Source organism: Seriola aureovittata, chromosome 6, assembly GCF_021018895.1.
Source record: "Seriola aureovittata isolate HTS-2021-v1 ecotype China chromosome 6, ASM2101889v1, whole genome shotgun sequence".
NCBI classification, from domain to species: domain Eukaryota; kingdom Metazoa; phylum Chordata; class Actinopteri; order Carangiformes; family Carangidae; genus Seriola; species Seriola aureovittata.
In genome coordinates this window covers 26,804,846-26,828,848 of record NC_079369.1, presented here as the reverse complement: position 1 = coordinate 26,828,848, position 24,003 = coordinate 26,804,846, and the positions used below count along the sequence as shown (strand labels likewise).

The 24,003-nt window shown below is 41.4% G+C and overlaps 2 protein-coding genes across 2 annotated transcripts in view; one reads left to right on the top strand and one right to left on the bottom strand.

The window, feature by feature from the left end:
- pomgnt1 (protein O-linked mannose N-acetylglucosaminyltransferase 1 (beta 1,2-)) overlaps window positions 1-24,003 on the top strand; it is a 115,666-nt gene that overhangs the window by 17,629 nt on the left and 74,034 nt on the right. The gene's annotated exons all lie outside the window — the stretch shown is intronic.
- Window positions 3,715-23,711, bottom strand: LOC130170870 (tetraspanin-1). Its single transcript, XM_056378561.1, has 7 exons — window positions 23,655-23,711; window positions 16,085-16,291; window positions 13,080-13,154; window positions 7,113-7,211; window positions 4,791-4,934; window positions 4,261-4,344; window positions 3,715-4,036 (listed from the first exon to the last, which is right to left on the bottom strand). Exons 1-7 carry the CDS (start codon window positions 23,709-23,711, stop codon window positions 3,977-3,979), a joined length of 726 nt encoding a protein of 241 aa, XP_056234536.1. The 3' UTR covers window positions 3,715-3,976.

Sequence of the window (24,003 nt, the reverse complement as noted above, 5' to 3'; positions counted from 1 at the left end):
CAGGGTTTTACAGTCTGTTCAGCATGTGACACTGAAACCCTATGTCGTCAGGATTATCTGTCCTGAAGACGATAAACCTGTAGCAGCGTGCACAACACAATGGATTCCAGGGGCCAGAAATCAGAATTATAAAGCTGTGTGTTCGCATGGTTCCACTTTATACATCTCACTAATTGAGAAATTGGGTGCATGTGCACAAACCTCATTTTCACTCCCACATAAATGGGTAAAGACACTCCATTAATCTATCAGTTTGTATAAAAAAATCAGACACGGAGAAAAAAGACGGGGAAGAAGAACAATTTCACTGATTGTGAAACGGGTAAAAACGTGCATCAATTTACTTTAGTACAATCACGCTAATGTAAAGTCTTGTTTTTTTACCCTGAGCTTTATTTATTGGGACTAGAGACGTCGTAATGAGGCTCCAGAAGCTCTGACACTGTGATTAGGAAATATTCAAACAGTATCAAGTATAAAGACATGCAGGTTTGGTTCCTTGCTCACGTGTGTGAATATGAGTGTGATTGACGGGCGACCTCGATCTCGCCAAGTTGTTCCAATCCGCAATTATTTTAGCACAATTAAAGAGGCAGTCAGCTCAGGGTGCATGAACACCAAGCATCCATCCTTCTTCCGTATCATTAATAGACACCAAACCTGTGTGTGTGTGTGTGTGTGTGTGTGTGTGTGTGTGTGTGTGTGAGTCTATGAATCTGCCTATTGGCCAAACATTTACATCAGCTCTAATTAAGACGGATGTTCAGGTCTGTTTTTACTCATGACTGACTGAATGTAATGTAACAGTAATTGTGTGTGTTTATTTCACATGGCGTGTTTGACTCATTGTCCACACACACACACACACACACACACACACACACACACACACACACACACACACACACACACACACACACACTCTTCTCCAGCATCACCAGCTCCAAACCTGGTCATTTGTGGCTGTCAGTCAGAAGTCACTGGTTCGTGTGTGTGTGTGTGTGTGTGTGTGAGAGAGAGTGAGAGGGCTGCCTTTTTAAATGTCATTTTTGACCTATTGAGCATTCTGATGAGCCGAGCTCAGAGGCTGATGACTGTGATGTAGATGGAATATTGATTTTGTGTGTGTGTGTGTGTGAGACAGAGGGAGCTGGGGGTTATTGTTAAACATGGAGCTCAGCGGCACAGAGATGATGACAGATTTAACTCTAAATGCCTTGCGGGTTTATAATTGGATGGAAGAGCGAACATGTTTTGTCCCTTTTCCTCTCAGTCTGTTCATTTCAACAAGCTTTACAGCCATGACGCCACAGTGGCAAGAATAAGTCAGTGAACCCTCTGGAATCATGTGCATTTATGTATATAAATTTGTCTTAAAGGTCCCACATAGTACAAAGGTCCATGTGTAGTTTGATTATAAAGCAGGTCTAGGTTCTATATTAATACTGTGAAAGTATCAAAGCCTCAGTCCACAGAGAAATGCACACAGCCTGTATTCAGACACTGAGCCTTAAAACCAGCCGTCAGGACTTCTGGAACTTTGTGATGTAACAACAAAGCAGTCACTGCCCTCAGCCACAAATATATCTTCTTATGGTTCAACACTTTAGATGAAACACAGGAGAAGAGGAAAATATGGAGCTTTAAATTCACTTTAAAATGTAAAGATTTGCTATTTTCTGTCGGTTGGACAAAACGGAATATGAAGACATCTCATTAGCCTTTCGGAAATTATGACTGAGATTTAAACTAAACTATCAATCCATTATTTGAAAAAAAAAAACAAAACAATAAAATAATAATAATGTTAGAAAATAATTATTAATCAAAAAATCAGAAAAAAAAATCCTTAGTTTCAGCCCTTGAGCAGATTGAAAATAGAATGAGGCGGCAAAATCTGACATCAAAAGAAAGGAATCTGACAGTTGAGGAGCTTTTAATGTGAAACGCCTGGAGGAAGTGTTGAGTGTCATTCACAAAAATTTAAGACTGATTAAAGTAAGTTACTGCAAAAAATACAGAGCAAATGAAAACAATATTTCTGTTGAGGTGAGAGAGTCAGAAAACAAAAATAACATTTTATCAGCTAGAAAAATTCAGCTACATGTTTGAAGGTAATGAAGAAAAAATGATGTAAAGTACAAACAGCTTGTTTAATGGATGTAACATTGTGTTTCTCCGGTCAGCACGACTCGGTCTCGTTGCAGTTTCGTCTTGTACAGAAACAGTTGAATAAAGCTGGTTGCTGGTTTAGCATCTCTGCTGAAAGCAGTCAGATAACCTGCTGCATGGCTGAACAACGCCCCGCCTCCTGTCTGCTGTCACGCCTTTTATTGGTCAATATTTATTCAGCCCTGTGTCACAATGCATTCAGTCTTCAAGGGCAGGATAATGAATAATATACAGGACAAAAGACACATTGAGCACTGCAATGACTTACGGCAATTCAGTGTTTTTATTAAAAATAAAGAAAAATGGTTGCCTTGGAGACAGATTATGAGTCAATGGGCCCCTACGCACAGTCTCTGTTGTCATTTTGAGTCTCTTTGTAATTGTTTGTTGTGTGTTTCTGTGGTCAGTTGTTGTCGTCATGCATTTCTTTGTTGTGGTTTTTCGATTCTTTGTGGTTGTTTGGCATCTTCTTTGTCGTCCTTCTGCGTTTCTTTCTGTGGCATTTTGTAGGTGAAGCCCAAGGGGTCGCTGACCCTTGGGCCCCTAGGACCTTCCCTGGCTGGCCTTAATCATGATAGGAGTCCAGGAGTCTCCTGGATAATTAAACCAGTGTAAGGCTTTATGTTTTGATACCATCTGTTTGAACTATCTCAACTAAGAAATTATGAGCCTGAGCTTGTTGTAATGAAAAAGACATCAGTGACAGAGGTCAGAGCTGTGGCAGATTGTAAACAATTTGTTGTTGAAACTAGGGAAAAAAATCAAAGTGTCATTGTTGCTGAATTAACCCAGAAATCACCCAAAGAAGACAAAAGTAAACTGCTGAATGTTTCATACGAACTGTAAATTTGTCTGAATTTGTTTCCCATCAGATCGTGTGTCTTGTCCTGCCCTGTGGAAATATGGAGGATGTGATCAAACATGACACAAAGGTTTAAAGCTTATTTTACAGGCCAGAATTAAATCCCTCTTTCAGGACCCTGAACAGTGCCACTCAGCTAGGCGAGCCAGCTTATTTATACACTTTTATATTTAATAGAAAATAATTTCAAAATGCATCAGCACATAAATAGGCTTACAGTCAACCTCTGATTTTATGCTGTTTGCACTACTGACTGCTCCATAGTCAGACTGGCCACCCTGGCCACCCTCACCGATGTGCCCTGAGCTGCCGCTGCTGCTACATATCAGAGGGAATTAGAAATAAAGTCCTGTTACCTTCTGCAGTTTGAGGTAAATAAAGGCCCTGATCACTAAACGCCCCCTGATGATGTAATAGCCTTCTCTAAATCATTTTGAAAGAGCAATGGTCAATGGGAATAGGAATGGTGTAACTTCATCACTCACTCAGTGAGTCAGTCACAGACATTTGTGGATGTAGCTCAGTCCAGCCAAAACTCTGGCTCTTTAGCTGCTTGATGTTCCTCTTGCTACACCAGCTGGTATCTGTTTCTCTGCTGTTTGCTGCTGAGCAGGAAGTGTGCAGTGATTTATATATATATATATAAAATTTAATCCTTCTTTGATTAAAAAAAAAGTAGTTTGAAATATTTTATTGACAAACATGGATATGTGCACTTTTTAACTGTTCATATAAAGACAGGAAGTAGCTGTAAGTTTTTACTACACATAAAACATCATGGCATCATAAACACGACTTCATAGTAAAATTAAAGGTTTCCCTGGAAAAAAAAGTGTGTGGGTGACAGAGCGTAAACATGAGATTATTGATTTTTAAAAACTGAATCACATGTGATCCATCTATGTCAGGTCTGTCATGTTTTCATGTTTCCCTGGAGGCGTCTCAGCTGACTCTGTTGTCCAGGTGACAGTATAGGTACATAGACACTACCATGGCGGCAATCTGAGGAAAGAAGACGGTGCAAATTTTGATTTGTTGTTGCAATATACTGTAGGTTTACCAGAAAAAGAGGGTTAGCACTTCACACATATTATAAATAAAAGAAAATATCCCACAAGAATAACACATTTGGAGCTCTGTTGGAGCTGTTTGATTCACCACTGTCTTTCAGCCAAAGGCAGCACATTCAAACTCTATATTTGGCATTTTCCGCGTCATTATTTTACCTCTAAGACTCCAATTCCTGCTGCAATTCCTCCCACAATGTTAGCATGCTCTTTGAGGGTCTCCAGGATGTGTTCAAAACAGCCCTGAGGAGTAAAGAGTCACAATATAAACAGCAATTCTCAAATCAACACGACACACACATTGACAGACTGTAAACACTGGATTCAGCAGTGCCAACGCCTTCTTGGCAGTGCCTGACTCCGCCCCTAACTCCCAGCTAGTCCAACAATGGCCAAAGAGATGGGTCGAGTGTGGAGACGAGAGTGCAGTCCAAGTCGTTTTTTGTAACTGTGGTTAGCATATGCTCACGTTAGCATCGTTAGCACAGCTGAGAGTCTCAATGTCTCAAAAGCTAAGGCTAATTCATTTGCTCGCTAATTAGCCACTGAACAAGGTAATTGAATTGTATTTGACTTCACTGAGAGGCGTTCCTCATATTCGGTCCAACCTGTTTATAACAGTGATCTACTACATCGACGCTCCTCTCCTGCCTGTACTTGAACACATGGAGCAGTGTTTCCTGTCTCACCTGCACAGCGCTGTGCTCGGCCTCGTCCTGGCTGCACTGGGTGCTGTTGGTCCAGCAGCAGCTGGGCGGCAGACTGCCTGCGTTCTCTTTCTCAAACTTCGAGCCCACAAAGTCTGTGTAGTTGGTGAAGCCACAGCACTTTAGCTAAGAGAGGGATGAAAAAACAGGGAAGAGCTTTGTGGATAGTGGTGAAGTTTTTAATCATCAATATAACTTCTGTTCTGTTGCATTCTTGTACATAAACTTTGATTAATTAAAGTTTAACAAGAGCTTTGCTGCTGCACGGCGGTCAGTGCTTTGTGTTGTTGTGTGTGTGTATTTCCACTTGTTCATCCAGAACGAGTGTAAGTATTTACTGTGCCGCTTTGTGCACAGAAATCGGCTCAACCATTGAAAACTTAACAATGAAGTCTGTGTTATCTCAAGTAAACATGACTCTGTTTCTGGAGCACCACTTTGCTTTCAGTTTCACAGATGTCACTTTGAGCTCTAAATTCCTCTCACCTTAAAAAAAAAAAAAAAACAGAAAGTAAACCTGAAACTGGAGAGGTGCTCGGCTCCACACAATGAAGTGTCGGTGTGAAAATACAGTTTTTTGTACAACACGAGCTCTGACATCTCTCGACAGTTTGACTATACTTTACCACTGTAAACGGAACCATAGTAACCTGTGACACAAGTGAGAATAAAAGCTTCTTTTTCGGTGAGTGAGGCGAGGTAAGAGTGAGAGGCTCCCTCTGTTAGCTTGGCTGAGGCTGTTGTGAGCAGCGGAGCTGAGGTGAACTCATGGACAAAAGCAGACGGATTTGATGAGCAGCGTATAGAGCTGAGCCCCTGTTTGGCTTTTGTTTGATTTGACTTGAGAAATTTTAGCTGTGAACTATAGCCCCAGGCAGTTTGTTTATGCTGTTTCATTAGAGCGGCTCAGTGAAGGACACAGCAGAACAATGTTACACAGAGAGAATTTAATCAGCCACACTCCCCTGACTGAAAAAACAATCTAATACCTGATGATGTGATTTGGAAAATGATCAGAAATATTGAGTATAGCCCTCAGACATATATAATTTGTTGTTAAGAACTGAAAAAAATACATAACAAAACCAGTATGTTCCTTTAAGTTTCTTTAAAGGTCCATATTGTATAAAGGCAGATGTCCATGTGTTGTTTGATTATAAAGCAGGTCTAGCTTCTATATTAATACTGTGAAAGTATCAAAGCCTCAGTCCACAGAGAAATGCACACAGCCTGTATTCAGACACTGAGTTGACTTCTGTAACTTTGTGATGTCACCTTGCAGGATTTGGTTTCTCTGAGTGTTTACCTGAAATCTGCTAGATTTTTATTAGATCACTCAGGAAACAGTCAGCCAATCAGAAGAGAGGCTCAGAGCCTCCTCTCTTCTGATTGGCTCACCTACCTGTTGCTACTAGAGCTCGAGAAGCCTGAGAGAGGAGATGTAAAACTACATTGAGATGGTCAAATAAACTAGAAAGAAACTGTCCAGAGTAATAAGTCTTGTGAGAGTTGAAACTGCACAATGTCAGTCAGTAAAAACTCTGGGGCACTCTGATAGATGTGAAACAAAAAATCCTTTGTTTGAATATGGATACGCCAACATGTTTCGACTCAGTCTTCATCAGGGCATAAGTGCAATGAGAAACAGGTGTGCATTTAAAGGCTCATCAGGTAGTCATGTGACATAGTCACATGATGTGTGGATTCAACCACTTGAAAACAAACAAATTATAACAATAGAAACAACAAGAAATAAAAACATATTTGAACTGCATCACACACATATAAGCTAAGACAGAAAACTACAAATAAGACTGAAGGCTGGGGAGAAACTAATAGTAAACAATAGTGTGAAGCCTAGAGAATTCACAATCAGGAGAATGACGTGAGGGTGGTACACAGACTGCAAAACTGCATATGAGTGAGAACACAGTTCTAAAGCGTCTAATATAGCAACATCACATATTATAGAAGCTCCCGACTTCACATGAGACAAAATATTGGAAAAAAAAATCACAATGTGAACATCAATACAGATATGTAATAAACAGAAAAAACGTAGCCTCATCATCCTGGAAGAGCAGCACCCTCCCTGTTTTTCTTTACACTGAGATGGTTTTTAGTTCTTCAAACCACAAATATATCTTCTTATGGATCAACACTTCAAACAAAACACAGGAGAGGAGGAAAATATGGAGCTTTGAATATAACCTACATCTGCAGTTTGTCGTTAAGAGCTAAGAAATGCAAAACCAGTGCGCTCCTTCAAGGTCCTTTAAGGGCAGAACTTCAGACATTCTGTACCTCATTCATGGTGGTGTTCCAGATTTTAGTCACCACAGGATCACTGCCATAATCCCTCTGTAAAGCAGGGGTCGCCCACGCTCTGAGGATCCCCTCAGCCTGTGGAAAAACAGAAATCACAAAAGTCCTCTTAACAAAAAATATTTTGACCTTCAGAAAATGTCCCGCATTCTAAAATGCCCTAATTAAAAAAAAAATTGCCATCCTTTCCACAATATGTTGCCTGGCTCCCTCATAGGTGAAAAGATCCACCCCTAACCAGCCTCATCACTTCACACTGCCCCTGTCCACTCTGTACATAAGAGGCCGACATATGCAAATACTCTCCGGTAGAAGACTATAAACGCACACCTCTGCACTGTAGAGCTTTTACAGTCTCAGTTAGTCACACCGTGGAAGCTCCTGAAAATAAAACACTGCAGCAGGGAAGGTAATTCTCTGGGAGTCACCTATTCATCAGAAATTAAATAAATCTTCTCTCACACAAAGCACCTGGGAAATAAACAGCCTCGGCCTGGCACCTGGAAAAAATGAAAATAAATCAAAAAATGGCTGAGCCATTATTCTCCATTCTTCTTCTCTTTTTTTATGGTCATAAACGAGGGGAGAGGGGTGTGATGGGGATGGAGGGGGCATTTACATATATATAGATGCTCCTGATGGCTTTGGTCAGGACACGTTTTCTCTGATACTTGTATTTATCCAAAGTGTAAAAAAAGGCAGGTCAGAGTCTTTTGTTATGGAGAAATTCCTTCCTTCACCCCCCCCCCCCCCCCCCCCCCCCCACTCCTCAGTCTGTTTTTTCCATTCTGATAACTAATCCAGTCGCGTACAGTCACACAAAGACCTATTTGATGAGGAGGAAGTATGTGTGTGTGCGTGTGTGTGTGTGTGTGTGTGTGTGTGTGTGTGTGTTTGTGTTACTGTACGTGCATTTGGCCATGTGCAGCTTTATGTGTACGAAAGTGTGTGTTTTCTTCCTTCTGTGTGTACATTGAGGGGGGGGGGCAGGCGTACACGATGCCCAAGGGGATGCTGGGATACATGCCACAATTAAAAGTGCCCCCCAAGAAGCTGGGAGAGTGGCTGAGATCAGAGAGTTATTACCAGCGGGCTAATTCATCACTGTCACTCGGCCCCGCGCCTCGCCACATCCCGCTAAACACACACACACACTTACACACTGATATGGACCCACACACACACACACACACACACACACACACACACACACACACAATGTGTGTAGAAGCACACAGCAGAGTGAGGCGATAAGACATCTATCAATACAGCGGAGTGAACACCTTCTACACACACGATAAAAACCTTCAGCTCCACGTTATTGATCTCTTGTTGCTTCCTTGTATATTCCTGTTTACTCAAATAATTATCGATGTCTCGTACTTCAGCGACTCGCCGGCTACTAATTGGTTATTGTTCCATCAGAGGGAAAACAATGAATAAAAACCTTCGCCATACAAAGGGGAGAATGCTTCATGGCGTGTTCATAGGCTCTTAAATACAGTTTGAAAAGACAAAAACTGAGTGGAAATATCAGAAATAAAAAAAAAATGCAACAAGCGGTGATAAATACAAAATTTCAACTATCTGCTTCTGTGTCATTTACCATTAACAAAGTTCCAGTTTGTGCTCCTCTTTTTTTATTGTTGGGTTCAAGTTACAGAGCTCAGCATCAGTTCAAGAAAGAGCCTTTATGGTTTTGGCTTTGTGAACGCAATATCTGTGTTACTACACCTTGAGGGAATTTCTTCAAATTTGGTAAACTGATTAGATCATGGTTGCTAAAGGTCAAAGGTCAACGTCACGGTTAACTCACAAAACACTTATTATCCATTACTCAAGACTTCACACAGCCACTATGACAAACTTTCACACAAATGGTTCATATTTTATGACTCTGGAGAAACTGGGATGTAACCTGAAACTAGTCTGAGTGGCGGAGGGATACGACCACGAGTCATCTGTTTTCAGATCAGCCACACTAGTGTTCGTTCGGTGCTTGTTTGTTTGTTTTTGTGTCAACCTGATGAGTTTAAGTCTATTATTCACACTTGTTACAGAACATCTGGCTCTTTAGCTGCTAAATGTTCCACCATGTTCACCAGCTAGTGACTAATCACATCTGCTCTGCTTCACAGCTGCTGTCTTAGTGCACAGAGGGTTTATGAGAGCTGCTGCTGGAAACACTGAGACCGAACCAGAACAATGAAGTAAAAAGAAAACAATGAGCTGATTGGTGATGCACAGATATTGATTAGTGGAGCCTTAAAGCTTTGAAGTAATTGTAGTTGATCATCTTACATGACTAACTGCAGCTAATCTTCCCTCTTCCTTCTACAGTAATCTGTATTGGATTACGTTTTAAGAACACATTCCTTCACTGCACCCGGACGTCAGGATGATTCATTAAACGCCACATCACATCTATTTCATTAATCCACCGTGAAGTCCATATCAGCCCTGGTAATAAATCTCCACCCTGGTCACTTCCGAATCACTTGGGGGGTGGGGGGGGAAGAACAACCATGACCACTGACGGCCTCTCATAATGCCTGCTGGAATTGCTTATTAAATCTCAGTTATTCCGACCACCTGAAGGTTATTGGCTCTTGGGTTAGATGAGCTGCGGGGGCCCGGCGGCCAAAAGGCAGATTTATGCCACAGATAAGTAGAGCAGAATAGATCAACACTTTATTTATTGTCTCCTTTCATTGTCTCCGCCTCTGTCTCTTACTTATTGACACGGGTGGCCATATATATGCATATTAGATGTATATTGCCCATATTCATTATTCTGATGCTATTGTGTTTACTGTGTCTTATCAAAAGCAGGAGATGGACAGCTGCTCTTGCGCGCTTATATCCTGACCATGTCCTTTGTGTTTGTAATGAACAGATGATGCTAAAGCTAGCAAACAGTGCGTTAAATTGGCTCTAAACCATATCTGTGATCTCCTTAAGGAAGACAAATCTATGAGTTATGTCTCGCATTTCATTGAGCTTTAGACAATAGCTCACACCTCCCTCTCCTCCTCCTCATACACCAGCGTGCTCTCCTGTTGTCGATTCGCCTCCCACCAGATGCCGTTTACATCGTCCGCCTTGGTTATCTTGGCTTTTGTAAATGACAAGTGAGAAATGGGGCAGATTTATTTCAACAAAACTGCCTGAGCAGCAGCAGCGAACACAGCTCTGCCTTCAAGGACACACTCACACACAAACACAGGACAACACACACACACACACACACACTCACACTCTCTCAGCTTCTTTGTGTGAGAGCAGGCACACTCCAGATTGGACATGACCAGAATTCACAGGAAAGTTGGAGCAAACCTGAACACTGCAAAAAAAAAAAATGATGTTGAGTTGTAAACAAAAAATCTCGGAATGCAGTAAAAATCTTTTAACCTCGAATCAATGGAATAAATCCATCACAAACCACATTCACTTCTTTGAACTTTGACCTTTATGAGTGAAGTCGACTCTGCTGCTTGTGCTGCAGTTATATTCAACTACAAAGTCTGTCTCAAAATGTTGTTTGACCTTTAGTAATCCAACGACTGTTTGCATAAGTTTTTCTCCTGTTGATCAGAACAGATCACGAGGTAATAAAACTTTCTATTAGCTTCAGGCAAATGGAAACGATTTGCACGTAGCTCCCACAGACTCCAGCCAGGAATCTTTCTCTGAGCAGTTGAGGCAAGATGATATTCCTTGTGAAAAATGGCTGAAATATTGAAGGGCTCCTGATTAAGAAAATAAGATTTTAAAGACGTCTTTCAAATGAAATGACAAAATCTGTACCTTCCAAAATGACCCATATAAGTGTTTACTCATATAGTCCGCCAGTCCATGGGACACCGTTGCTCCAAAATGCATATAACCTTTACAAAATGATTCTTTAACGGCCACCACTATGATTCAAATCTGGTTAAGCTCGGTCAGGTGTCCACGTAGACCTCCTCTCTTAAAGGAGGTTTGTGTCAGACTCATGATGGACAAACTGATGGAGCAGAACCAGACCTCTTTTCTTTTATCACTCCAACGATTCTTCTTCCACAACTCAACACCATCACCTTGGTTGAAGATCTGTGTTTGTTTTCCCAGCAGTGGCTAATGTAGCTTGACATCACTTGAGGGCATTTATCAGACTTCACACAGCTCCCTCTGGACACACAAAACACACACATACAGCACATATTCATTAGTACCCTATTGATATACTATACACATCTTTCTACTTGTGTACTGTATCTTTATATCTATTGGTACTTCTTGTTTTATGTTACCTACCTTGGGACTAAAGATGTAAATTAGCATTCATGCTACAACCCGGTACGTTTACATCTTTTATTTTATACTGATGTTCATTAATGTGCACTGTTCTTATGAAATAAACAAATAAAATAAGATACCTGCCAACATTTGTTGACGGCCTTTAACATCAGCAGACCTACCTTTGAAACGCAGCACACACACAGCCACATTACATCACAGGCATCGCACAGGCAGAAGAAGCAGTCAGGGGACAGGAAATTGTAAAATTGCATCAATTGGGATAAATGAAAATGGTTTATCCTGATGAGCTGATGCATTATTTGTAAGTTTTCTCTACAGCTGAACGCGGTTTCTTGAGCAGTAGTGGTGATTATCGCTTGACAATAGCTTCAGCAATCATTGTGTTTACAAGACAAGAGGTTATCATACGTCCTCTGAGTGAGTCGCTATCAGAAAGTGACGAGACGTGTCCGGGATAGCTGGTTAGCGTGCTAACTTCAGTAGAAGAAAAGATGTGATGGGTTTCCTCTGGAAACAGCTGTTGGTGAGTAAAGGAATGAAGTTTGATCCTGAACTAATAATGTTTCTTTTACATTGTTAAGAATGGTAAATGGTAAATGGACTAGCACTTATATAGCACTTTACAACACATTCACCCATTCACTCACACATTCATACATCACACTCCTACACTGATGGAACAGCACATCAGGGTCAATGTGAGGTTCAGTATCTTGCCCAAAGACACTTCGACATGCAGCCTGGAGGAGCTGCCCAGAAAATGGCTGGTAATGCTAATGCTAGTTATGTAACAATAGCAAAACTTACAAATAGATCCTTTAAATCTGCAATGATGTGTATGTGAAGCTACAACAGCGCAGCAGCAGTCATTCCTCACACGGCCACAAGATGTCACCTGTCAGCGAAATGTAAACAAAGATCGTTTTAGGCGTTGGAGCGTTTGCACTTCTGTTGTTGCTTCAGCAACAACAGAAGTGCAAACTGAAAATGAAACTCAAACGAAATTCCCAAGCAGTGCATCAGCTCCTCCCTGTAGATAGACGTGTGTTAGATTACCTCTCTCAGATACATCGTCTGATTGGATAAAAAAACTCCACTTTCTATTTTCTTTATTAGGATCCCAGTCCTCACTAAACTCCTTTTACGCAGCTCATTTGAAATCCTTGTAATTATTATACGAGGGACTAAGTGGAAATGGAGCATCTGTGTGTGTGTGTGTGTGTGTGTGTGTGTATGTGTGTGTGTGTGAGAGAGAGTGAGAGGGGGACATATATGTAAATAGGCTGTTTTGCATATAAAATGCTTTAGCTTCAATATTCCAGAGTAATAAATTGCTCAAAGTGAGAGACAGCGCACACAGCCCCGGGCTATCCCGCAGTCATTAAGTAGCCGAATGTAGTGAGGCAGACATAAAGCCAGTAATTCAATGACGGCCGCGGCTATGATGGAGAATTTACATGGAGATAAAATCCAGAGAGTGGGACGAGGAGGTGAGGGGGTGAGGGAGAACAACAGAGAGGGACGAGGAGAATTAAAGAGACAAAGGAAAAGGGAGTGAAGAGGAGGAGTGGAGGAAGAGGATGTCGTAAGGATGTGAATGGAAGTGGGGAAAAAAAGAGGAAGAGGTGAAGTGGGGGAACTTACAAATGAAGAGTAGGCCAGAGCCACGACTGCTGCTGCCACTTCAGCAATGAATATGATGAGGATGATGGAGAAGAACTGCATGGAGGGAAGAAGAGCAGACAGCAAACTCACAATTAAACAAATAAAAATCCATTTTGTTGCAGCTGGGGTTTTATTATCTTACCTTATCATATGCAATAACTTTAGTTCTGCAACTAACAGTCATTGTCATTAGTATGTAATCAATTATTTATTTTGCCTGTAAAACGATGAAATGATGAAATATGCTCATCCCAGAGACCAAGGTGACATCTTTAAATCTTTAAATCTAAATCTTTTGTCATTACAACTTTCCAAAACCCCAAAAACACATTTAATACAAAGACATAAAACAAACAGAGCTGAAGCCAACCAATGTTTGGTATCGATAACTAAATTTGACACCCGCCCAATGTTTATTTTTAGCAATGTTAACATGTTCCCAGATGATTATCTCTGATAGAAAAATATTAGCAGAAAACTGGAATTACATTCTACTATAAAATAACATTAACCATAATTTTTTCTTTCATGTTTGGCAAACATCACGTGATATAACTGTACAACTGAGTAAGAAAATCTTTTTAAAAAACTTGACTTTAGGTTTTAACGTTATCTGGTCAGAATTGTGTAAGGATGTGAACTCATGACTTCAGTGTTTGCCCACAGCTTTTAAAGCTCCATATAGTTTAAAGGTAGAGCCATGTGTTGTTTGTTATAAAGCAGGTCTAGGTTCTATATTAATACTGTGAAAGTATCAAAGCCTCAGTCCACAGAGAAATGCACACAGCCTGTATTCAGAAACTGAGCCTTAAAACCAGCCGTCAGGACTTCTGTAACTTTGTGATGTCACAACAAAGCAGCCACCGCTCTCAGCCATGCCCGAAACCCCCCCCCCACCATGACCCACCATCCAACCTTGCAGAATTTGATTTCTCTGAGTGTTTACCTGAAATCTGCTTTATTTTTATTGGATCACTCAGAAAACAGTCAACCAATCAGAAGAGAGGTTCAGAGCTTCCTCTCTTCTTGGGTTTTGGACTGGGATTTAAACTAAACCATCAATCCATTCATTGAAAAAAATCAGTAAAATAAGCAATAAGATAATAATAACGATAAAATAATTATTAATCAAACGCAAAATCTGAAAAAATAATTAGTTTCAGCCCTAGAATTGATTGAAAATAACAAAAATCTGTTAAAATAAAATAAGTGTTTGTATTTTCTGTGGTAAAGCACCATAAAATATTCTAATGTTTGTAATCATCAGCATGTCTGAATATCTGTGGCCCTTTACACAATTATTGTTTTATAAAGCTTGATTGATTACAGAGCCAGACAATAAGGAGAGACAGTGATCCATTCTATCAGCTCGTCCATTCTTTTCACTTAGTCCGTTCCAGCCGTCTCTCACGGTGAGGCTGATGTGCGCTGCATCCTGCTGCACCTTCATCATTCAGCTCAATGGGAGATGTGGATGTGATGGGGGCTCTGCAGGGGGAAATGTACTGCCTCTGCTCCTCATTAGACTCACTGCGGTGGACTAAGAGGTAGTTAGACCTGTCGTTAATGAGTATAATAATGTACACTTTGCCGTTCGAGGGAGGGTGGCGATACTGATGTGGATGAGGCAGGAGGGGCGGATGTGGATATTAGCTGGGATGTTGATGAGCAGGATGTAAATGCAAGGATGGGTGAGATGCTGAATGTGGAGCAGTTGGGTGTAAAAAGCACCTTATGAACCTATGAACAATAATTAATGGTGTTTTACATAATAATGTCAGTGGTTTGACTCAGTTTAAGGGCAATGAGACACAATAGACGATTAATGACTGAACCATCTCTCTACTGGCTGATTTTCCTCCTCTATAACCACCCAGCAGACACAGTGTAACATGGTCATGTCTGCTATTTGGCGCTGAGCAGGTAGTGTACACTGGGTTTGTGAGCACCTGTCCGAAGAAAACTGCTGCTGCTGATAGAAACACTGAGACTGAATCAGATGGTAAATGTGCCACAAAAACAAAACAGGAGCTAAAAGAGGCTCAAAAGCTCAGTAGAGCTGCAGACACAAAGTCATTTGATTCATTGTTTAGAAAATATGGACCAGTAAAGCTCTGAAGTCCGTCTCAAGCTGATTTCAGTTCATTTGTTATTGTTTTCAACATGATGTTGCGTCTCTTGTTTTCACCAACAGCTAGCTGACATGCTATTTTTGCACTAAGTTGGTCTGTGTGACCGTTCAAATTGATAAATGTCAAAAAAAATGTGGACACTAGCAGCGTTTGCATTCACCTGCTTAATGTGCAGTTCGAAATTGCGAACTTTAAAACTGGGAAAATTCATACGCTTGCATGAGGTGGTTTTTCAGACTATTCGACAAAGTAATATTTTGCAATATGTAAACACTTTTTTCGCACCTCAGACTGCTGGTTGGATACCTGACCACTGACTGTAACGGGAACTGCAACTGAGGCGGTGCGGTTTTGAGGACTTTGGAAGGTGTGGACAGATAGCATCACAACCTTGTTGGTTTTGACATAACTTTGGAAAGTTTACGATCCTATCATCCTACATTTGTTTACATACAATGACCCATGTCAGATTTGACTCATAAAATGAGGCTTCACTCGGGGGCTTCTTGACTGATAATATAAATCTTCAACATTTTGGGAAAAGCCAACTCACGTTTCTTTGTATGAACAACCAATGAGATGAAAGCTGTCAGTGACATTACCTTAAAGCAATGGATGAAAATCTTACTCCTTCTGTTCCGGAGTTCCCAGAACTCTACAAAGCAGCTTTATCATACAACAGCTGCCAGAAAACTGGATTCTAAAATATTAGTATCCAGGCAACGGCGCCAGGTTTAGAGAAAAGTGCTATCTTTCTACCTTGGGCACATTGGTGAAGCAAACCTACACTACGCCTTCAGCTTACGTCTCCACTTGTATGGAAATGAGATAGATTAGGTGTGATGCACCAACCGTGAGCAGCAGACACTTGCTCTCCTTGTGGGCCCCACAGCAGCCCAGGAGCCCCAGCAGCACCAATATGACCCCAATGGCGATGCAGAAAAAGCCCACGTTGACGAACTGCATACTTTGGCCAGCAAAAGGCCCCAGCAGCTTCAAGAAGGAGCTCCCGTCCACGCTCACCCAGATCCCCATGGCCAGCAGGGTCAGGCCCCCCAGCTGCAGGAGGAACCAGGAAAACAGGATCAGCATACAAATCATTGTTATTTCTGAAAGTGGAACACTGAGCCGTTAGCTTTCCTGAGGATGTAATCCACACTTAACAATGGCAAGTAAAATGTCAATCATTTGTGTGCCTGGCAGTCATTTGGTTGGGGTCAAGTCAACAGCTCTTGAGGGGGTAATAGGTTTTGGAAATGAGCAGGCGTCTTACATCACTAACGCTGTCTTACTATTACCTCTTAGTGACACCATGACACTTCAATGTCCTTCTCTCCATTCAGAGAGGAGGATTTCTTTTGTGAGATTCAGAGAGCTGCTGCCTCAGGCTTCCCATTATGTATCGGAGCAAAGCAACAACTTAGCCTCCTCTTACCTCTCTGAAAGAAACGACCCTTTTCCTTGACCACCTTTATCTCTTCACTCGTGTCACACAGGCATAATGGACAGAAATCCATTTAGTTATCATCTTGTGATGGTGGATAAAGTCAGCCTGGGAGTCTATCGACATATGTTAAGAGATTATAGCACAGATAGTGAAGAGGAGAGAAACTTACTGAACACCAAAGAAGAATTTTAGCTTTTTCAGCTCTGCAACTAGATTTGGCAAGTTTAAGATGGGAACTCGATGACAACAAGGACTGACCACCCCTCTGTACACTGACTGTTAGTCACATCCTGGTGAATCTTGAGATAACACAAATTCTTGAAACCAGTAAAGGGAATTTATGAAAAACAGTTTTTGGTTTTATGTTGGAATTTGTTGAAAATGCTAAATTTGGATGAAATGGTGGATAAAGATTAAAGAAAACCAGTGAATTCTGCAACGGAAGGACAGAGTGAAACTGAGACACTGCAGTCTTTGATAATTGGGTGCAATACATCGACTCAAACTACAAGTTCTAAACACATTTTCTACAGCTTTTATACTCTGATTGGACTCATCAACAGCGGAACATAAAACCTATGAGGACGGATAGTGAACGTTACTTGTCGCCGATTATTTGAGGAAAAAAACGGCTCATCTAAGACTTTGTGAAAATATGTGATCACCTGCTGACGATGCAATTTCCCCTTTTCTAATTAAGAGCACAAAGTGTCTGAGTGACACAAGTGAATTATTGTTCAGAAATTGGAGGAAAGTTTGTCTCAAAACTTTGTGTGTGTAAAATGCTAATCCACAAGTGTAGAATTGAGATCCAAGAATTGAAAATTGATTCACAAATGCCTGTGTAGAAGTTGTTAATGTTAGGAAGATAAGTACTTTGCATTTATTTTCAAATTGAATTAATGTATTCACAGATTTGTTTTTTTTTTTGTTTTTTTTTCTGTATTTGCAGATCTGTTTTATATTTCCAATATGTTTTTTATTTTCTTGTATTTGTGGAAGGTGTTTTATTTTTTAGATTACACATTTAACACAGGATCTGTTCACACAAATAATATTGAGACAAATATACCTCCATAAAAAACAGAACCCCCTATCTGTTTTGTCCATTGACATTTCCAATAAAGTGTTAAGACTACCATCCACAGCATTTAGAATAAAACTCCAATAATATTAAAACAAACTTTCTACAGGGAAGTAGAATCATGGAACTAAGCAAACTCCAGACAGACACCCATTATTAGAGAAAACCATCAGATTGCCCAACAGCAAGGCGTCAGGCGTCACTATCCACCGTCGAACTGAACCTCTAATGACCAATGTGGCTGAAATTCAGCCGGTTTCTAAAATTATTCTGACCAATGACCAATTTCAAATGAATTTGTACAGTGTCTACCCAGTTCGAGACAAACTGACTGACATATTAACACCAACTGATCCAGACTAGACAGGACTTGGTCCAACTTGTTCTGGTCAGTCGTGACACCCAAATCATGACAAAACCAAGCCAATCATTCCTGTATTCCTGCTTTTAGTCTTATCCCAGGACACAAAAAGAAACAAGCTTTGTCAGCAGTTTTGGGCTCCTGACAGAAGGACACCGTTGTTGTTTATTAAATACAAACCTCACATTGTCCTGTAAATGTATCTGCATTCCTGTTATTGGATCTAATTGTCAGGTTTTGCTCTAAATTCATACATTACAGTCACTTCTACGACTTCCTGGTGATGTTTCACATTAAAACAGCTCTCAGGAAAGGGAAGGATTTTTCAGGAAATGTTAAGCTCCTGTGATAGCAGCTTCACACTGGTTGAAAAGTAGAAAATAATGGAAATAATTAGAGCATGAGGACTGTAGGGAATAGAAAAGAGAACGGGCCCGTCCCACCCCAATGGAAATGGAATTGGTTCTCTTTGAAAGGCTTGTAATGAGAAAGACATCAGTTGAGTATAGAACCCCTCTTCATGGGTAATATTACCAACACTCCCAAAACTCGACTGTGGATCTGCACACACAGCATACATGGAGACACTTGTAGTTGGCAGTAATCCTGTATTTCACACTGGGTTTCACTGTTTTGTATCTAAACTAATTCATTGCAGTCATCTCTACTTTCAAGCAGCGTTTAACTGCTGTCAATGACCCTGCACTTCCTGCTGATGTTTCGCATTAAAATACCTTCCAGCAAAGGAAAGGAGTTTGCCTACTGAGCCACTCTTTTCACTTTTAATGTGAAATGTCTTTACAGGAACTGCTGAGCTCCTGTTAGGGCTACTCGATTATGGCAAAAATCATAATCACGATTATCTTGTTCAATATTGAAATCACGATTATTCAGCTTGATTTCTCATTGACTTTGGACAGAAAAACAATGACTTCAAAACAAAAAGCGCTGTGTCTATGTTGTTATTCCTGTTATACACAATATAAGTTAAAGATATCTGAGCATGATACATGAACTGTACATTTCTCCGTCTGTATATGACAGACTTTCACAGAGGTTGCTCATGTTTCCTTGCATGAAAAAGCCTGAACCACACTTCAAAACGTTGAGTTGTCTCCGTTGTAACTAAGAGCAGGGTTTGTGATTGTGTGTGTGTGTGTGTGTGTGTGTGTGTGCGTGGTGCACAGTGCTCCAAGGTGTGTGAGAGTACTGCACAGGGTCAGAGAGAGATGCCAAAATGCATCATAGACGAATGTCTTCATCAGAAACGGAGTTGGTGAATGTGAAAGAGAACTTTTATGTTGCAACGACAAATACGAAATCTATTTTCCTTCAGTGCACAATAAAAGTTTTCTCTCGTTTTTATAATTAGAGGCCAAAATTGTAATTGAAAATAAAATTTGATTAATTGCACAGCCCTAGCTCCTATGACAGCAGCTTAACACTGATTGAAAAGACGACAAAGTTTAAGTTTGCCTTAACAGCAAACGGCATAAACAGCAACTTTGAAAAGGAGCAGATAATAACAACTTCAAATGTTGTCAGGAATGAGATATTAGGAATAATGTTAATAAAGAAGACAGAATATAAACATTTTAAAGGCCACGATTTGAGAATTTATCGTAGTTAAACTTGCTTCCTCTCATCTTTTATTGGTCTCTGTCCATGTCCAACACAAAGGTGAGCGGGCAGTCATTTCATTAGGAGACACTGAAGTGCATTCACTGAAGTCTGGTGGTTTAAAACTGGTAAAACCTGCTCATAGCAAACAAATCGCAGAACTGTGTCACATGTTTCACATTACAGACTGGAAATGACTTGATCCCACTGTCATGCTCTTTTCACTCTCTCTGCCTGCCTCTCCCTCCTCATGCCTCCACCTCTGACCTTCTCTTCCTCTTTTTTTCCACCCTTTTATCCTCCCCCCTCCCCTCTGTGTATTTCACCCCACAGTTCTCCTCTCACTGAATGATTTCTTCTTCTTTCCTCCTTCTCTGCAGAAAACCATGTTTGAAACCTGATATTGTCTGTCAGACTCCATCAGAGTCACTGCAGTTGCCCCCCCCCCCCCCCCCCCCCCCCACCCCCACACACACACCACCACCACCACCACACACACACACACTCTCCATCAGGCACTGACACCCCACACCTCCTGTCAGAGGCTGACGTCTCCCATGTGGGAGTCACCCCCCCTTCTTTTCTTTGTCTCCTTCCTGCTCTTGTATCTATTTTTACCCTCTGCGTCATTCTCTCCTTCTATCCCCTCCTTTCATTCTGGGGGTTCTCTCTTCGTCTCTTGAACCTGTTCAGTGCCATCATTGCGCCGTTAGCTAAATGCAATACGACAAGCATATTCCCCTTCTAACTCCATGTCTGCCACCATCATCCCTCACCAGGTATAATTATAGCTGACACGCTGTCTTCTTTTTTTTTTTTGGAAGATAGCTAATCCCTTTGATGTTGGCGTGCCATGTGCAGGTGGATGCCCTGTCAGTCGAACACCCACGTGGCAAAAGGACTGGAAGTAAATCAGGTTTTTTGAAAGAGAGGGGGGGGAAAAGAAGCAGTGTCCTATCTATGGAGATGGGAAATATAGCCTATTAGGGTCAGAGGAGAGGGAATGAATAACAGACTGCAGAATGGGAGGCCACGGCCTCCAGAGAGGGGGGAGGTGAATGGAGAGAAGAGATAGAAAGATACCAAGGGAGTAGGAAGGAGAACGGGCCCATCCCACCCCAATTGAAATGGAATTGGTTCTTTTTGAAAGGCTAGGAATGAGAAAGACATCAGTTGAGTATAAAACCCATCTTCATGGGTCATATTACCGTGAGCAGACAATCTGATTAAGTCCCGACACTCGACCGTGGATCTGCACACACGGCGTACATGGAGACACTTCTAATTTCCAATGCATTCAGAGCGGGTCCAAGTCACAGTCCCACAGCGGAGGAGTCACGTAGACTACACTTGCAGCTAAAATAACAGGCTACCGTTCTATTTTTGAAAACTACAGTGGGTCCCAGTGGGTCCTCCTTGTTGATCTTGATTATCACTTTAAAATCATTTCTCAATAATAATAACAGTTATTACAACAGTGGATGTTTCAAATGTGTTAGGGAAATTCTTATCAACGGTGGTGAAGAAAGAGCGCTGGAGTCCAGGATGTCTTATGCTGAGGATGTTTATTGATGCTTGATAAAGGAGGATTCATCAATACAGGCTTCTGTGCATGATGTCACCTCAATTCTGAAGCAGTAACCCCTGGGAATAGTCTCTATACACTTAGAGAGATTACTATACAAAGCTTTACACTCCATAACTGGTCAAATATCTAGAAGAAGAGGGAGAAGAGGGATGTGTGAATACACTATTGGTTCATTAACCATAAACAAGGAAACATGACTATACACGCCCAAGTGCTGACTCTTACAACACCCAGCCACTTGTTACTGACCATCCAAGGTCTGCTGTTATCAGCCCTGGCACCATCAGTATCAGCAGCAAACCACAGCTTTGTCTGGAGGAGCCGCCTCAGTGTCTCAAGGCTTGTAAGATTTAGTGCAGAAGCTGTGGCACAGAGACCTCGGGCCTCACACTGACCTTTCACCCTGAGTCAGTCGTTCATTAGGTGGACAAGAGAAAATCCCCTCACAAAATCAGACACTGTTTTCTGCTTTATTTTCTCCTTATTTCAATCAGATACTGACTTGACACTAGCATGAAATATGAGAGATAGGTTGCGTCTTCTGCAATATTTCATGACGTGTTTTGATTGGTTGGTTTGTGGGCTGTAGGAGCAGTCACACGGTAAGGATTTGGTTTTGATTTTCAGACTCTGTGGGAGCTTGTTTGGTCGGCCGTCAGTGGACGTGTCTCACTGTGTGATCTATGTTAGAAACGGCAGTCATATTCCCTTCTATCCACAAGGGGGCACACACCTGTGGAAGTACCTCCGCCCACCTTATATCTATTTTGATTTGTGGGGCAGATTTTGTAATTTTTTTCTCCTTTGTTACTTAGAACCACAGCAAGTGATCAACATTCACTATAAATAAATCAAATAACTGATTGCAACCCTTGCTCCTCGTGGTTTGGGGCACCAGTTTGAACCTTTAATGCCCAACAATCTACAACCACTGCTTTTGATTGACAGCCAAAGACTTCAACACATTTCTCTCATGATTTTTAGATTTTGTCCAGGAAACAAACTTTTTAGTCTAAAATCACATAGTATGACTGTGATACCAGAGGCCAGGTATTTGTATCCTGCAGCACCCTATAGCACCCTATAGCATCACAGTAAGGGTTGCCACCCGTCCTGTATTATATGGAATCAGCCTGTATTTAAAAATAAAAGGCTGCGTCCTGTATTGAATCAGTGCTGTGAGAAAATATCTTTTTTCTTCACAAAGCTACATATGATTATATACAACTTCAAATGTCACTGACTGCCTGATTGACTGACTGACTGACTGACTGACTGACTGACTGAGTGATGGTACTTCCAGCACTGGTCAGGGGAGTGCCGGGCCACAGTCCACCGAGCCGCTCTGATTTCCCGGCTGCTCTGGAACTGCACGGAGGAGCTCTTCCAATACACTGAGCCTTGCCTCCATTACAGCAAATGAACAACTTTCATTACATGTATCATCTTTATTAGTAAAGGAGGCAGAGGAATAACTAAACATAAGACACACCGAGCAGAGAGAGCAGGAGAGAGGGAGGGAGAGAGAGAGAGGCTTCAGGATTTGACCATAGGTGGTCCAGACATGTTCTAGGTTTTGACCTAGTGCTGTTCAGCAAAGAGAAACCATAACATTATTGATATACAAGAATCTTGTCTCCACTGGAGCTGTGTCCTCTGCTGAGGAGGGTGTGACTTGAACTGCAGCTGCAGTGGCCCAAACATTTGAATGGTCGCATTAAAGCGTCGTCTTTATGATCTGAAAAGAATCATTTCACCATCATTCTGCTCTGCTGGTCAACATTTCTAAGGGGACGTCGTAGTCAACGTGCTGCTGCGACTTTTAGAGCCGGCGCACTGGGTTTATCAAGCAGGCAGCGCTCAGGCAGAAATGGGAGATGTGAGGAAAATGATGACTTGTCTCTGGGAGCTTCATCTGTGACGGCGGGAGCCCAGGTGGACCCGACTCGCCGGGCGAATTCAGCTTACTCCTGCCAAAGTTTCTCTCCATTTCACAAACCACATTAGTTATCAACATTAAGCCGAAGACGTAGGTTGGTGAAATTAGAGGCTTTGAAGTTAATGAGATGAAAATTGCTGCAGTGGAGAGAAAGGAGCGTCGCTCAGGTGTCCTGGCTCAGGGATCTGAGATGTTTATGTAACGTCTCTGTTTGCACTGAAGGGCGGGATGGAGTGATTTTCTCTGCATTGTTTGTTTGTTATTTAACTTCACACGCTACTTTTCATGTAGACACACACACACACACACACACACACACACACACACACTCCCCCACCTCCTCATCATATATGAGCATGCAATCAAAGGGGAAATATACTCACAAAGATAAGCAAGTTGAACAAGACCATCATCAGTTTGACGAATGTGAAGCAGCCCATTTTAATCTGTGGTAAAAGGAGAAGATAAATTATAGCATTTCTTCTTTCATCAGCTGAGAGCTTCTATCTCTCATTCACACACACACACACACACACACACACACACTGGGAAACAAAGACTACATGGCTAATCTTCACATGGCTGCTGTGCTATTACATCCAGCCCACATCCTCACAGAATTACAGTGAAAATGACATTACTGACAATGAATGTTAATGATAACACACACACACACACACACACACACACACACAGCTGGGAGAAACAATAAAGATATCTGTTAATGGGAGA